General features: G+C 34.7%; 1 protein-coding gene and 1 non-coding gene across 7 annotated transcripts in view; both read left to right on the top strand.

The window, feature by feature from the left end:
* Positions 1-17,722, top strand: part of FASTKD1 (FAST kinase domains 1) — a 32,786-nt gene that overhangs the window by 2,603 nt on the left and 12,461 nt on the right. For all 6 annotated transcript variants that reach the window (XM_065931705.1, XM_065931703.1, XM_065931707.1 and 3 more), the window contains exons 3-8: positions 1,045-1,113; positions 7,029-7,154; positions 9,134-9,532; positions 11,255-11,365; positions 12,114-12,245; positions 16,784-17,270. In XM_065931705.1, the coding sequence (XP_065787777.1) occupies positions 1,045-1,113; positions 7,029-7,154; positions 9,134-9,532; positions 11,255-11,365; positions 12,114-12,245; positions 16,784-17,270 (1,324 nt within the window). The remainder of the gene's footprint in view (positions 1-1,044; positions 1,114-7,028; positions 7,155-9,133; positions 9,533-11,254; positions 11,366-12,113; positions 12,246-16,783; positions 17,271-17,722) is intronic.
* LOC136165886 (small nucleolar RNA U13) lies at positions 15,079-15,185 on the top strand. Its single transcript, XR_010662849.1, has one exon. It is a non-coding gene; the product is annotated as a small nucleolar RNA U13 (small nucleolar RNA).

The following is a 17,722-nucleotide window of genomic DNA, read 5'->3' as shown; positions in this document are numbered from 1 at the left end:
ATTCAGCAGCTGTACAAAGAAAAAAGAGCAAAAAAGTTAAAATTAATCTGTTTATTAGTCTCATTGGTGGAAATTATTGAAGTTAAATACTGCCTAAATAACTATAGATATCAGCAGTACACAGAGCAGAGATACAGTTGTTTTTATTAGGGCTCAGTGTATACAGAAAGGGGCTTAAGGCTTTTCTTATTTTGGGGGGTAGGGTTAGACTAAAAAAGAATGATATATGTTTTATATCAGTGATAATACTGTTTATAGTGATATACCTATAAACAAAATAATTTTGTTTCTAAGATTTATCCTAAGAAAGTAATCTAAGATACATGTTAAGATTCCTGTACATGGTTATTCATTCCAGCATTATTAATAATATTGAAAAACTAAGATCCTAGTAAGTAGGTAAATGTTTAAATGATATTTTATTCACATAATTAATAGTATACCACCATTAAAAATTTATGTTTTGAAGTATATGTAAAGATAATGGGCAAATGTCCACAATATAGTGTTAACTTACTAGAAGAGGCAAGATACAAACATGTGAAAGAAATATATATATTTCATTAAGTGTGTAGAAAAAGAACTGAAAAGAAATGCTCCAAATTAATGATGGTGAGTATTTATGAGTAGCAGAGTTATAAATTATTTTTATTACCCAATTGAAGTTTTTCTTTATTTTACAAGCTTTCCCTTTTAAACATCTTTTTATAATCAGAGCAAAGTAGTACATGTTAGATTACTTTTTTTTTTTCATTTATTTTTATTTAGATGTACTTTTAAGATAAAATATATCATTGAACATTTTCATTGTTCAGTGGACGGCATTGAAATGTTACAGATAAAAGGATGAGAAGGGCATGGGATAAAGTATAGGTGTTTATTAGGTAGTACTGAGAAATCAGAATAATGAAATGGGATCAGATCGGAAATAAGAATGTAGTAACTTGAGGTTTACTTTTGCATTATAATTCTTATTGCATATGTGCTTTTAATAATTTTAAAATGTTTTTATGTGGAAAATTATTTTTTCTTGATTTTATTGAGGTTTGGTATTGAGGCCCATGACTCATTAGTTGAAGCACTCGTTACAGAAGCATGGAGAAGACTGGAAAGGCAAGTACTCTGGGTTCTTCAGCTAAGATCAGGGTTATTCTTTTCAGGATTAGCACAGTGAAATCTTATAGGGGAAGAATAGGGAGCTGCTGCCTAACTATCAAGTTTTATTGAAATGTATTTAGGAATTTCCCTGGTGATCCTGTGGTTGAGACTGCACTTTTAAGTGAAAGAAATTTAAGACGTGCTCCATTGCAGGGAGCACGGATTTGATCCATTTTGGGGAACTAAGATCCTACATGATGCGTGATGTGGCTAAAAAAATTTTTTAAAGAAAAAAATGTATTTAAATTCAGTTTAGTTTTAGGGTTTTTTGTTTGTGTTAAGGTGTGTTTTTCTAGCACAGTGAAATCTTGTAGGAAAAGAATGGGGAATGTGTTTTTTTCCTTAAGAGAAAGAAAAATATTTCAAATATTCCTGAAGACTGCAGAATGTAAGTGCTTTTAAACATATATAATTAATCAAAATATAATTAAGCTAAAGTCACTGCTATTCTTGGACTATGCTTTTTAAACTTTCTTTTCTGAAAGAGTTTTGCTTCAGAAGGAAAAAATTCTGAGTGATAGGCTCTCAGTAAAATCCCTAGATGTTCATAAAAAGAGAAAGAAGAACAAGTTTATGAGAAAGGAAAGATTTTACTGTTTAACAACATCTATAGGTACTTGCCTATCACTTCATTTTTATGAAGATACAATGAATAGAGCTCATAGGTGTCTTAGAATATTTCAGGTCCACTGCTGTGAATAGTATCAATTCAGATATCTTTCCTACTCTACACATGGCTATATCTTTAGCATACTCCCATAATCAATGATCATCTAAAACAGGGAACAGCCAGAAAAGTGGCTGCCTGCTCAACTGTTTGTGGGGAACCTGGTGCTAAAGCATTCATAGACAATTTACTTATGGGTCGGGATTTCCTTCATAGCAGAGCAGCTCCCTTCTGCGAGTCTGCCCTCGACACAGAGTTTGTAAAAAAAATTAAAATAGAAAAAAAAGGAGAGAAAAAATAAAAAATATCTAGAAAAATATGAAATTTATTCAGAGTATTAGGAGTTCAGTTCAGTTCAGTAGCTGAGTCATATCCAACTCTTTGCAACCCCATGGACTGCAGCACGGCAGGCTTCCCTGTCCATCATCAACTCCTGAAGCTTGCTCAAACTCATGCCCATCAAGTCAGTGATGCCACCCAACTGTCTCATTCTCTGTTGTCCCCTTTTCTTCCTGTCTTCCATCTTTCCCAGCATCAGGCTGTTTTCCAATGAGTCAGTTCTTCGCATCAGGTGGCCAGAGTACTGAAGTTTCAGCTTCAGCATCAGTCCTTCCAATGAATATTCAGGACTGACTTCCTTAAGATGGACTGGTTGGATCTCCTTGCAGCCCAAGGGACTCTCAAGAGTCTTCTCCAACACCATGGTTGAAAAGCATCAGCTCTTTGGTGCTCAGCTTTCTTTATAGTCCAGCTTTTATATCCATACATGATTACTAGAAAAACCATAGCTTTGACTAGATGGATCTTATTTAGCAAAGTAATATCTTTGCTTTTTAATTTGCCAGAAAATTTAGAAAATTTGGAGTACAGAGAAGCCTATTATATTTCTGTACTATACTATTTATATTTGGTAAGAATATATAAAAAATAATAAAAGAATACATGAAAAGCTCGTCATTTATAAAACAACTGAGGGCTCTTAGCTGTACCAGAGGGCATTTTGGTGATTTCTGAAAACTTAAGAATTTTTAAACTTAAGGGTTCTGGGTAGCCATGGTCCATTACTAGTGGGATAAAACAAATATTAGTGAGCGAAAGGAAAATCAAGTTGGGAAAGAGAAAGGAACTTTTAGAAACCACAGAACAACACTCCCTCCAAACCAAATAGTAACCTAGGGCAGAGAGAAAGGATTGCCTAAGATAAGAAACAGTAACTATTTGTAGATGAGAGGACCAGTCATCCTCATTATTCTTTTTTAGCATATTGCTTTTTAAAGCATAAACAATGATAAATTCTTACAATTGTAGTCATACATGACTGCAGGGTGAGCTCTGTAGGCTTTTGTGGTGTTAGCTGAGTTAAATTAAACAACGTACGCAACAGATTGCAAGGTACCCAAAGCAAAATGGCTTTCTGAGGAGGCCTTACAAATAGCTGTGAAGAGAAGAGAAGAGAAAAGCAAAGGAGAAAGGGAAAGATATTCCCATTTAATACAGAGTTCCAAAGAATAGCAGGAGAGATAAGAAAGCCTTCCTCAGTGATCAGTGCAAAGAAATAGAGGAAAGCAATAGAATGGGAAAGACTAGAGATCTCTTCAAGAAAATTAGAGATACCAAGGGAACATTTCATGCAAAGATGGGCACAATGAAAGAAAGAAGTGGTATGGAACTAACAGAAGCAGAAGATATTAAGAAGAGGTGGCAAGAATACACAGAAGAACTATACAAAAAAGATCTTCATGACCTAGATAATCATGATGGTATGATCACTCACCTAGAGCCAGACATCTTGGAATGTGAAGTCAAGTGGGCCTTAGGAAGCATCACTACAAACAAAGCTAGTGGAGGAGATGGAATTCCAGTTGAGCTATTTCAGATCCTAAAAGATGATGCTGTGAAAGTGCTGCAGTCAATATGCCAGCAAATTTGGAAAACTCAGCAGTGGTCACAGGACCGGAAAAGGTCAGTTTTCATTCCAATCCCAAAGAGAGGCAATGCCAAAGAATGCTCAAACTACCTCTCACTTTCACTCATTTCACACGCTAGTAAAGTAATGCTCAAAATTCTTCAAGCCAGGCTTCAACAGTACGTGAACTGAGAACTTTCAGATGTTTAAGCTGGTTTTAGAAAAGGCAGAGGAACTAGAGATCAAATTGCCAACATCCGCTGGATCATCGAAAAAGCAAGAGAGTTCCAGAAAAACATCTATTTCTGCTTTATTGACTATGCCAAAGACTTTGACTGTGTGGATCACAGCAAACTGTGGATAATTCTTAAACAGATGGGAATACCAGACCACCTGACATGCCTGTTGAGAAACCTGTATGGAGGTCAGGAAGCAACAGTTAGAACTGGACATGGAACAACAGACTGATACCAAATCAGGAAAGGAGTATGTCAAGGCTGTATATTGTCACCCTGCTTATTTAACTTATATGCAGAGTACATCATGAGAAATGCTGGGTTGGGTGAAGCACAAGCTGGAATCAAGATTGCCGGGAGAAATATCAATAACCTCAGATATGCAGATGACACCACCCTTATGGCAGAAAGTGAAGAAGAACCAAAGAGCCACTTGATGAAAGTGAAAGAGGAGAGTGAAAAAGTTGGCTTAAAGCTCAACATTCAGAAAACTAAGATCATGGCATCTGGTCCCATCACTTCATGGCAAATAGATGGGGAAACAATGGAAACAGTGAGACTTATTTTTTTGGGCTCCAAAATGACTGCAGACGGTGACTGTAGTCATGAAATTAAAAGACGCTTACTCCTTGGAAGGAAAGTTATGACCAACCTAGATAGCATATTAAAAAGCAGAGACATCACTTTGCCAACAAAGGTCCGTCTAGTCAAGGCTATTGTTTTTCCAGTGGTCATGTATGGATGTGAGTGTTGGACTATAAAGAAAGCTGAGTGCTGAAGAATTGATGCTTTTGAACTGTGGTGTTGAAGACTCTTGAGAGTCCCTTGGATTGCAAGGAGATCCAACCAGTCCATCTTAAAGAAAGTCAGTCCTGAATATTTATTGGAAGGACTGATGCTGAAGCTGAAACTCCAATCCTTTGGCCTCCAATCCTCCAACCTGATTCGAAGAACTGACTCATTTGAAAAGACCCTGATGCTGGGAAAGATTGAAGACGGGAGGAGAAGGGGGTGATAGAGGATGAGATGGTTGGATGGCATCACTGACTCAAAGGACATGAATTTGAGTAAACTCGGAGTTGGTGGTGGACAGGGAGGCCTGCCGTGCTGCAGTCCACAGGATCACAAATAGTCGGACACAGCTGAGCAGCTGAACTGAACTGAACTGACCCAATGAATCTCTGGGCTTAGAAGTTCCACATCCATTTACTGAATGGTGATTATAGTTAATCTCATTATCTAAACCTATCTGTCTTCTCATGTCTAAGTTTGGGTTCTCTCTACCTGTAACTGTCTTTTTGTTGAGGGTAAGGAGACCAGTCTTTGTCCTTTGGTGAGGTAGAGAGATCAGTATAATGAACTCCTAAGTACCCATCATCCAGTGTCAATAATTACCAACGTATAGCAGTCTTGTTTTGTCTGGATCATCTCCAGTTCCCTCCCTACCCTTCAGTATAGTTAAAATTATGGCATAATTCTACCAGTAAATACCTTAGTATGTATTTCTGAGAGACAAAAAGCACTCTTTTAAAAGTATGTTTAATCACCATGCTATTATTATACCTAAGAAAAGTGGTTAATTATTCCTTATTATCACCTAATAACTGTCTGAGTTCAGATTTCTTTGCCTGCTCTATAAAGGTCTTTTTAAAGGCAGTTTGTTTAAATAACTATCCAAACATAGTATACACATTGCATTTAGTTGCCATGTCTCAAGTTTTTCTCTGCTTTTGTTTTTTCTGGTAAATCCTCATTAAAGAATATCATAAAAATATACCAATTTTTATAGTTAAACCAGTCATAAGTATACATCTTGATATATTTTCACATACTGAAAATACTCATAACTTCTGTGTAACAGCACCAAGATCAAAGCACAGAATATCACTAGTTTCCCCAAAGTTTCTTTCATGCTGTCTTCCAGGCACTCCCCACTTCTCTGTACCAAAAGTAACCACTATCTTGACTTCTAACACCAGAAGTTAGTTTCCTTTCTATAAAAATGAAATCCTATAGTAAGAACTCTTACACCTAGTTTTTTCACTCAATGTATTTTAAAGATTCTTCTGTGATATTGCACTATTCTTTTTTATTGCTATATGGAATTCTAGGAATATGTGCAGTTATTCATTGTACTCTTGATGGACATTGAGATTGTTGCTGTTTTGCTTTTTTTTTTTTTTTTGCTATTACATATCGTGCTGTTGTGAAATTCCTTATGTTTGTCTTTTAATGAATTCGAAGTCTTTAAAAATCTATAACAATTCGCCTTTCTGCTCTTTTGTCTTGCCATTTTTGCTGAAGAAATTGGGTCATTTGTCCTATAGAAAAAATCAAGTTTTTCAAGCATGATTATAGTAGAAATTATTTTATTTATTTTTAAAATATTTTTGGTTTTATGTGTTAGTATGGGCTTTCCTGGTGGCTCAGATGGTAAAGAATCCACCTGCAATGCGGGAGACCTGGATTCCATTGCTGGGTTGGGAAGATCCCCTGGAGAAGGGAACGGCTACCACTCCAGTATTCTTTTTCTGTGTGTGTGCCAAAAAGCAATGTCTTTTATTTAAAGTTGTTTATTTCTTTTTTGTTTTTTGCAGAAAACTTTTAATGGGTGATTTTTTAAAATTTATTTTTAATTGAAGGATAATTGCTTTACAGAATTTTGTTGTTTTCTGTATTCTTGCCTGGAGAATCCCCATGGACAGAGAGCCTGGCAGGCTACAGTCTATGGGGTGGCAAAGAGTCAGACACGACTGAGCGACTTTCACTTTCACATACAACTTTGAGTTAAAATTGTTCTGTCCCCTGAAAAAATTAATAAGTAAAATGATTCAAATAACTCTGAGTGTTTTTTCCCCACTTTAAAAAATCTTCCAGAAGAATCTGGCTTTTTAACTCTTAGCTTGGGTTACTTTTAAGAATAGATAATCAACATTTTAGAAAACTCATGTTATGTTAGTAATATATTAGTTTTTTTTATTTTTGCCTATTTTATAACTGTGTATTATGTTTTAAGTGAAAATAAATAGTAAGGATCCCCTTTGTATATTTCCTTTAATAGGTTTGATATTAGTGTGCTGTCAAAATTTTCCTCTTGCCTGGCAGATCAACATTTATATTATAGTCCATTAATGGGAAAAATAGCTGATATTGTAAATAGGAACTTGGAAAACATACAGGACTTAAGGTAAGTTTATTTAGGGGCTTTGTGTTGGGTGGAAGGATTCTGGGCTTTGAATGCACACACGCTTAGACTTGCTAGTTCCTAACTATGTGACTTTATTCTCTTGCAAGTTCACTGTCCTCACCTACAAAACAGGAATCTACTGTGCAATGTGGCTGTGGGAAGTAGACATAAAATATGTAAGCGATGACACAATGTTGTTGAACTCTGTGATTTTTCCTTGCTTGAAAGCTAACATGTTTGCTTGCCATCGTTATGACCTCATTGAACCTTAAATTACCTCCCTAAAGGCCCTATCTCTAAATCTAGTAGGGCTATATTGCCAGTAGGACTTTAACCTATAAATTTGTGGGGAGAGGGCATAGTTTGGTTTGTAGCCTACACCAGTGTTCATAGTACCATTAGTCACATTAACTGAAGGGAGGAAATAACCTAAATGTCCATCAGCAAATGAATGAACAATCAAAATTTTGTATATACCCACAATGGAGTATCATTCAACCTTCAAAAGGAAGGAAATTCTGATATATACCACAACATGTATAAACCCTGAAGACATTACGCCAAGTGAAATAAGCCAGACACAAAAGGATAGATATTGTATGAATCCCCTTTACATGAGGTACCTAGAGCAGTCAAATTCACAGAAGCAAAGTAGAATGGTAGTTGCCGGATGTTGAAGGAGGGGGAATGGGGAGTTACTATTTAATGGGTAAGAAGTTTTAGTTTGAGAAGATGAAAAAGTCCTGCAGTGGATGATGGCGATGGTTGAAGAGCAATGTGAATGTACTTAATACCACTGAACTGTATACTTTAAAATGTTTAAAATGGTAAATTTTACCTTATATATATTTTCACACACACATGGAAGTAGCTTATAAAAACAGAGATAGTAAAAATCACTGTAAATTTTTTCAACTTTAAAAAATTCTAATAGACCCATTTGAGAATCTAATGAAATCTTTGGGTACTTCCCCACTCCAAATTGCAATTACAAATACAATTTAAAAAATCATATCCAAGTTTATGATTAAACTAAATAGCAACACTAGGTTACTAATTAATGTTAATTGATGTTAACATTAAACATTTGGATTAGAGAAGCTGAAGTATTGTACAACTGTGTTTTTAAAAAATAATTTGTTTTATTGGAAAGATTGAAATTTTGAAACAAAAAACTTCCAATAGTTCCACTAATTGAGATAGTGGAATGTTTGAGATAGTTTTAGATTCACATTTTCATGTCTTTTTTGTAGATGTTTTCTAATTATCATCCCCACATGTTTGTTACATCGTACCTTTTACATTTTACATTCTTTATCATTATTAGGTGTATTCTTGTATGTAGAGTTTTATGATTTTTGTATCATGTAAGAACTGTCTTCTTTTGAGAAGAGAAATCTCACCTTTGTAATTTTGGTGGCTTCCACAGTGCCAGAAGATTAATTTATGTTTCTTAAAAGTGTTTATTGAGTGAAGAAATATTCATGTTTAGTATTGTCCTACTGTTATATATTAATATCAATATAGCATGAAACATTAAAAATATGAAGTCATTCATTAGTGAGAAATATTTTGCCAACATTTTTACTGGTAGATTATAAATACAGAGGAAGGAGTAATAAAGCAAAGTCTTCTTCTGAAAATGTAGAATAAGACCTTCCATGTTGCATTCAATTGGCTGTTGGTACAGAGTGATTTCTGAGTAAATTTCATTAAAATCTTTCCCTTCAAAGTATTTATCTATAGAACAAGACATTATACACATTCAACAAAAATTATTATTCAATCGTTTTTTTGTCTGCAGGCTTTTGATTACTAGGAGATCAGAATTCAAGTTCCACTAGTATTTAAAAGAGAAATTTTGTTGTACAAAGCCTGTAGTATTTTTATCAATTCCTTTCTGTTTCTAAGCGTTTAGTCTCAGAATTTATCATTATTCTTAGATAATGTAAACCTTTTGCATCTTCTTCCTCTTTCAGGTCCTTGTCTGTTTTGATGGTCAGCATATCCTCTTTAATATCACAGCGTTTTCAAGAGAAATTAGTGAACAAAGCAGAATTACTTTTTGACACTATGGATTCTTCCCAGGTCAACACTGCAAGAAGAATAGTACAATTTCTTCGAAATATTAAATATAGTTATTACCCACTATTAGAAAGGTGTAATAAAGTATTTTTGAGCAATATGAACCATCTTGATTTGGACTCCATCAGTAAAATACTTAGTCTATACCACTCTCTACAGTTTCATAGTTTTGAGTTTATTTTAATGACTAAGAAGAGGCTAACAGAAATGATTCCTCTGTTTGACCACCCTGCTAGCTGTGTAAAATTGTTTGTAGCGTTGGGACCCATGGCAGGACCTGAAGAAAAGAAACAGTAAGTTCAGCTAAAAGCGCTTTACTTTTCCTGTTGAGAATATCTGGAGTCTTCAGGCATAGATCTCCTTGCAGTTCTAGAAGTCAGAAAAGTCACTCCACTCAAAAGTAGAAGGGAGTTGAGTACTCTGCTCCTTGATCTTTCTCTGGTTATTCTAATTTATATCTCAAACTCAGTCTCCTAAGGTGTTTTGAATGGGGGTCAGTAATCCCCTGGGGGTCAACGTAGCAGTGATGAAGGAGAACATAGTATCAATGCTGTTCTTCTCCCTTCTTAGGCCATGTGACTGGCGTTGGTGGTTGTGGTTTAGTTATTAAGTGGTGTCCGACTCTCTTGCGAACCCGTGGTCTGTAGCCGCCCAGGCTCCTCTGTCCATGGAATATCCCCAGCAAGAATACTGGAGTGGGTTGCCATTTCTTTCTCCAGGGGATCTTCCTGACCCAGGGATTCAACCTGTGTCTCCTGCATTGGCAAGTGGGATTTTTAGCACTGAGCCACCAAGGAAGCCCCTGTAAAGATGAGCAGATATTAATACATGATTACTAGGTATGAGCAAACAGATTAAGTGTGATTAGTAGATTCAGTTAAGCAGGGGTTCCAGGAATTACATATTGGGTATATGTAGCTATCCCTGTTTCTGTTAGCAAAGACTTCATAGAGAGTTTTTGAGAGTCCTCTAAATTACATGAAGAAATATAAGGGTACATTTTAAGAGACTGGATCAAGATGGAAATAAGATGATTATTAAAAAACTTTTATTGGAAGTTTTTTCTTGTCACCCAGTGCTGTTAAAATATCTTATGCCAGGGCAGTACAAATTTTTGAGTCTCTGACTTCAGGGAAATTTTATTCTTCAGGGAATAAAAATTCCCTGAAGTCAGAGACTCAAAAATATGCAATTGAAAAATATGCAATTGAAATACGTAAATACCATGACACGTCAATATAGTCTATAAGTATACTGAATAGATGTAGATAGTAATTGCTGTGGGCAGACAGAAAAGTAAGAGAAAAATGTGGATTAAAATGGTTGGGAAAAAGCTATGGGAAGAAGCTGGGTTTGAAATACTTGATAAGGTTGGTGTAAAGGATGGTGTGGAACTATCCAGGATGAATAGACAATTAGTTTGCCATGCTTTCTTCAGATTTTATATTTTGGACTTGCCTTCTAAATTATTCTAAAAGACACTTATATACTTATCACTGAACTACTTTGGATGATTTCAAAATGGACCAACTTTGTAAATTTTCAGTTTATAGTGTTATAATAAGTATTTAGTGTTAAAGTTTCTATTAATATGTAGGTATGTTGACTTCCTGGTTAGATCTTAGTAAGTTTTAAAAAACTGGGGCAATGTTGAAATATCAATTGTTCGCTCCATAGCTCTCTCCTACTGAATAGTTTCATTGAATTATTGTATTTTATAGCCAATGAAACCATATCTTATTTGAAAATCATTAATTAAAAACATTTTATCTATATTTTTTAAGAGACAGTTTAAGATTATACTAAGGCCTTAGTTACTTTGAAGAAAATACATTTTTCTTTATTTAATAATATTTTGTGTTATTGCCAATTAGGTGGGGAGGAAATTGGAATTATATGTTTTATCTTTTTTAGTTTTTGTTTATATTATTCCTATTTATTGCCTAAGAACTATTATTTATAAAAATTTAATAAACTAGTTATTAATTTTCTAGCATATTTTTCCTTGCTTCTAGACTTAAATCAACTATATTATTGATGTCAGAGGAGCTGACTGGCCAGCAGGCCCTGGCAGTGATGGGAGCAATGGAAGAGATGGAAAGCAGAAATTCACGTCTGATTAAAAAGTATACTTTCCTGAAATTCTTGGTGTTAAGTTTAGTTGACATTCACAAGTTGCTTTTTTTTTTTTTTGAGAAAAAAATGTGTTTTTTTTCCTATAATCTTGGTTTTGAAGAAATAAGAAATTAACATTTAAGTCACTGTTTATTTTCTAAATAATTTTTCAAAACAAGTTTTTAATTGTTTATAACATCTTTCATTTCATTTGCTGCTATTCTTATTCTCAGGCAGAGGATTACAATCTAGGAAAGTGGAGAGCATAAAGTACAAGTGACTTTTTAAAAGGACAGTTTCTGTAGAACTGTTAACATCTATCTACATGAACTTGAATTGTTTCATACTATAGTTGTTACCTTGAAATTATACTGCAACATATTGACTTTTTAAACTTGAGATATAAGAAGAAACAAAAATATGTGGTTCAGATTGTGTATATTTCTTATTTCATTATGTGTTATATATTCCTTTAAAAAATATTCCTTCTGCCCTAGTTCCTCCAATTTATTGACTGTTTGTATTTCTCATTGCTTTTATGCATCTCCATTAGAGGACCATCCTGGATTTAAGGAAGAAAATTCATTTTACATTTCTGTTGTCATCTTGAGACAGTTCTTCAAGGACAGAAAACTTTGGGTCATTCATTGCTATTTCTCTAGCACAGAGCATGGTTGGCATGAAACAGCTTCTCAGTAAAAGTTTAATAATAATACATGAGTGAACTGGTTATAATACATGTTTTATCATTCTTTTTAGGATTACTTCAATTCTACATAAACATTTGGATAACTATAAACCAATAGAGTTATTGAGAATAACTCAAGCGTTGATTTTTCTACATTTTCAAAGTAAAGAGCTTTTTGTGAAACTCAGAGAATTACTGCTTAGGTAAGATAAAAATAGATGTGTTTAAGTCTTTCATTGTGTAATCTAGCCTGTTTTATTTAGTTATGTATAAGTTTAGTTTATATAAAAGTTGTTGGAACTTTCGAAGACAGAAATGGGTAGATTATTATTAAAATTGTTAAGACACTTATCTTGCTGCCTTGCCCATCCTGCTAGTGCTTGTCCTTGATATATTTTCAAATAGAAGTGAGGTCAGTGGGGTGACGAGAGCTTTAGGGCATGAACACATAAAACCAAGCCTTTCTCCTTTCCTGCAGGAATGGAATAACCATCTGTGAAAAGATTAGAGCTGCTGAAGAAGGCAAAACTCCATTTAGGAGTACTCATATTTGTAGGCCTCTAGTCTGCTTACTTGCCTGTTTTAAGGAATAATTAAAATTTGATTAATTAATTTATTTTAAATTTTATTTATTTATTTTTGGCTGTGTTGGGTCTTCATTGCTGCCTGGGCTTTTCTCTAAATGAAGTGAGTGGGGGCTACTCTCTAGTTGTGGTACACGGGCTTCTCATTGCAATGGCTTCTCTTGTTGCTGAGCACAGGTTCTGGACTCGCAGACTTCAGTAGCTGTGACATGTGGTGTCAGTAGTTGCAGCTCTTGGGCTCTAGAGCACAGGTTCAATAGTTGTGGCACATGGGCTTAAGTTGCTCCATAGCATGTGGGATCTTCCTGGATCAGGGATCTAACCTGTGTCTAATGCATTGGCAGGTGGACTCTTTATCACTGAGCCACCCGGGAAGTCCAAGGCATATTAAAATTTAAAATTTTAAAACTAAAATATGTGGTGGCAATGTTAGTAAAGTATTTTCATATGATTTTCCCTTTTATAATTAAAAAATTTTTGCATTTCTATGAATATAGCATTCATATTTCAACTAATAAGTTATTCAGTTTTCCATTGATTTTTATATAACTTTAAAATGAAGTGTTCCATTAAAAATTTTGACTTTAAAGATAAATATAATGACTTGAATGAAATTAAAACCAGATTAATCTTTTCCCCCCCTCTGTTTTTCCCATACTAGTTTGATTTCTTACTGTGATTTTTGAAAGACGAGGCATGTGACTTTATGCTGTAATCAAGACTGGCATATAATTGAAAATGATTTTTACTGTAATAAAATGATATGCTCTTATGGTTAAGGATTTGGACTGAGGAATAAGAGGTAGCACTTTGTCAAGTGAAAATTTAGCATATTAGATATGTTATGAGAAGGTTCACTGTTTTCTTAAAGAAATAACTTTCTTATCAAGGTGATTAAATACAGGGTTGTTTCTTCACTCCATATTTATTAATAACATCCACTTTCATATAGCCTCTGAATTAAGAATTTAATGTAATTATGTTCTTTTTTTTTTTTTTTTTTTTTTTTGGGGGGTTTTGTCATACATTGACATGAATCAGCCATGGAGTTATGTTCTAAATTAGATATCATAAACTGGCCCAGAGACATGATTTATTTGGTCAGTGCAGTGTTTCTTTAAATAGTAAATTACACAATACTGTTGGCCTCCAGGTATGCTAACAGAAAAGTAAGACAGGAGTGGGAGTATCACAGGAGATTTCACTTTACCGGTAATGTTTTGTTTACTTTATTAAAAAATTTGAAGCAGATATGGCAATGTTGAAGTTTAGTATTTCTGCATAGCAAGAGCCCTTACATACCTCCGTAGTTTTAAATTTAACCCTTCCCCCACTTCAGTGCAGGTTGTACGAAAGAATACAATCTAGTTAAAATAGTTCACATAAATGTGTGAATATCTCCTGAAACTATCTGGGGAACCCAGGGAATTCATGTACTGGAATAATATGTTCTTTAAAAAAAAAAGATGATATATTGAACTATCTACATAAAATAGACATATTCCCTCCTCATGACCCTACTCTCTCCTCTTTACCCCTACCCCCTTCCCCAGGCTAACTGTTGTCCCTGCTTCTAACTGCATGGATTAGTTTTGCCTGTTTAGTGCCTTGCTTCTTTTATTTAACATTTTATTTATGAGATTTACCCATGTGTTTGCTATATATTCTTGTAAGAATGTAACAGGATTTTTTAGTCTATTTTAATGTTGATAGATATTTGATTTATTTCCAGTTTTTGGCTATTATAAATACTGTTGTGGTGAACATCCTCATTCGTATCTTTTAGTGAACATATGTATACATCTCTGTGGGTATTTGCTGAGGAGTATGATTGTTGATTATACATATGTTATAACATGTTCACCTTCAGCAGATCCTGCTAAATAGTTTTCTATTTTGTCTTTCTTTCTTTTTCTTTTCTTTTTTTTCACAGTTTCCCAACTAGCAATTGAACCCGGGCTACAGCAGTGAAACCCGGAATCCTAATCACTAGTCCACCAGGAAACTCTATAAATAGTTTTCTAAAGTGACTGTACCAGTTTATTTACCACTAGCAAAATGTGAGCATTCCTGGTTCTTGAGACCTTCACCAACACTTGGTACATTTTTATTTTAGCCATGCTGGTAGATTTGTGGTAGAATGTAAATAAACGCAATTGCATCTGTTGTGAGTTTTGGAATTTTAGGGAACACCATAAGGAAAGCATCAAGTGGAGTCTGGCATGTTTGTGTCTGTTGGAGGTTTATTTTCAGATTAGTATCACAAGATTGGCAAATACTGAGAGTTCCTGCCTCTTGGGTCAGTTCTGTAAACAGATACAATTCTGGAGGTCTTTCTTTTCTTTATATAAAATAATATGTTAATTTTTTGTGGTTATAAGAATAAAATACTCATTTAGCACTTATTGAGTACCTACTTTGCGTCAAGCAATGGGCCAGATATTATGTGAAAATCATTTTGATTGTAGTTCATAAGCTTAATAATTGGGTGTTCACACTATTATATGAGATGTGCTTCCCTCAGATCTGTTATGAGGTCAACACATGACCCATCTCATGTGAAAAAAAAAATCATTTTGGAAACAGAAAAACGTATAAAGAAGAAAATAATCATTTGTAAGCCCTTTCATTTATGGTGAACAGTTTGGTTTATTTGGTTGGTTTATTTGCTTGTGGTATAAACTTATATCATCTATATGGTTTTTTCGTAGTTGAGAATCAGGAATGTACAGTTTTGTGTTCCTCCTCCCACATGCTTAATGTTAACAGCATTTTCGTACATCATTTAAAGCTATTTGTAAATGTTTTTAGTGATTGGATATTGCCCATCATATGACTGTATCATAATTCCCATAACTATTCCCCTTGCTGGAGTATGTAGACTGTTTTCAAATTTTAGCCACATAAAAAATATGATGAATAACGTAGCATAAAATGTTTGCCTTCATTTTAGATTATTTTCTTAGGCTAGTTTACTAGACAAAGATTGATCATGTCAAATGATGTAGTTACTTTTAAAGTTCTTAAGCTATACTGCTAAATTACTTTCCAGAAAGGTTACACCAACTTTTTTAAATTTACTATTAGTGAATGAGAAAGTCTGCATCAATATATACCCTTGCTAGCCTTGAATATCATCATTATTTTAATATGCTAACTCAATATGTTTAAAAGTAAATCAATTTTCCTTTAATTTATATTTGATTATCTCTTCCAGTACTTCTAAACTTAAAAGATGCTTTAAAAGCTCCCGTTTTTTAATTTGTATTTTAACAACTGCTGTCCTGGTGGTGGGGTTCTGAGCATAGGGATTTGGGGAAGGAGGAGTAGAGAGTAGGGTCAGTTGTATGCACTTTGTCTTTTTTGTCTGTTTTTTTTAAAGGTTGGGCTTCTTATGTTGCAGAAGAAGGGGATCACTGTTACTGAGTGGTCACTATTTGCCTGTTCTAGGTCATACCAGCTTCTGACAGTCATATCCAGAAATTCAGTACAAATTCTGTCTCTCACAACAGCTCTGCAGACATTGTTCTAACGTTGACCTTTTGTTTGTCAGGGACTGTGGTTTTATTTTTGCATAAAAAATTGAGGATATGCTTCAGAACATCTTAAGGCTTCCCTTAGTAAGCCTTTGTGAAACTTGTCATCTTTGAACTTATGTAACCCTTTTCATTTATTTTATTTTCATTTATTTATTTATTTTCACTGTCCTGGCTCTTGGTTGCTGCACAGGCTTTTCTCTAGTTGTGACAAGCAGGGGCTGCTCTGGCTGTGGTACGTGGGCTTCTCATTGCCGTGGCTTCTCTTGTGGAGCTCGGGCTTTAAGGGCGCGTGGGCTTTCGTACTTGCGGCCTGTGGGCTCAGCAGTTGAGGCTCCCGGGTTCTGGAGCGCAGGCTCAGTAGTTGTAGCACACAGGCTTAGTTGATCCGGGCGTGTGGGATCTTCTGGACTAGGGATCGGCCTCATCTCCTGCGCTGGCAGGCAGATTCTTTACCACTGAGCACCAGGGAAGCCCCTAACCCTTTTTAAATTGTATTTTAAAACTATCACACCTATTAAGTGTAATAATAATTATATAGTCACGTTTTAATTCTTATAACTAAGTTTTGTTGCTGATATATTCATTCTGTTCTTTTTATTTCTCCTTCTTTCTTTATAGTTATTTGAAAGTCAGTGTCATACCTAGTGAGATTTCCATCCTGGTCTATGCTCTCTCGATGCTTCCTTCTGCTCACCTGGACGACGTGAGGATGTCTCAGATTGAAGCCGTTTTGCCACAGTGTGACTTACATGACCTGAATATTTTTGCAACATCTGTTTTAAGATGTATTCAGTATGATCACATGTATCTGGATAATATTCCTGGGAAACAGTTGAAAGTACTTCAAAAATTAGATCACTATGGTCATCAGAGACTACAAGAATGTAAAAGTTTGAATCTGCTGTGGGAAGAAGTTAAATCTTTAAAAGGAGACTGGTTTGCTGATTCACTTCTTGAAGAAACAGTTGTTACCTTACAGCGTTTGATGGATGAAATTAATTACATCAATGTTGCAGGGATTGCATCTTTTATTTCTAGAACCAACATCCTCAGTACTTCACTACTTGATAAGATAGCCTCAGTGGTCCTTCAACAGATTGAAAAGGTGAAATTGAAATGTTGCATATTATTGTCAACTTCTAGAAGCATAAATGTTTATAATAAGTGCTTGAAGAACTTGATTGGAATTTGAAGTTTAAAAATTAAGCTCTAGTTTCTGGTAAATAATAACAGTTGTGTTAGGATAATGAAGATGTATGATTTTTGCTTTCTTTTTCTTATTTTCTATAATCCTGTGATACTTTTACTATTTAAAACTATTCAAAAGAGTAAGATAAATGTGAAAACTGAGGAAATTGTAGGTCTTCACTGACTTTAGTATAATTGTCAGTGTGTCTTCTTACACTTTTATTTCTGGAACTTGTAAAATGCTGTTTGTTTGGTTTTTTTAAACTGATTAATTTATTTTTGGCTGTGCTGGGTCTTCGTTGCTTCTTGGGCTTTTTCTCTAGTTATGGCAAGCAGGGACTGCTCTCTGGTTGCAGTGCATGGCTTCTC

Source organism: Muntiacus reevesi, chromosome 3 (assembly GCF_963930625.1).
Source record: "Muntiacus reevesi chromosome 3, mMunRee1.1, whole genome shotgun sequence".
Lineage (NCBI taxonomy): Eukaryota > Metazoa > Chordata > Mammalia > Artiodactyla > Cervidae > Muntiacus > Muntiacus reevesi.
The sequence above is the reverse complement of the archived record's forward strand: the minus strand, read 5'-3'. Positions and strand labels throughout refer to the sequence as shown.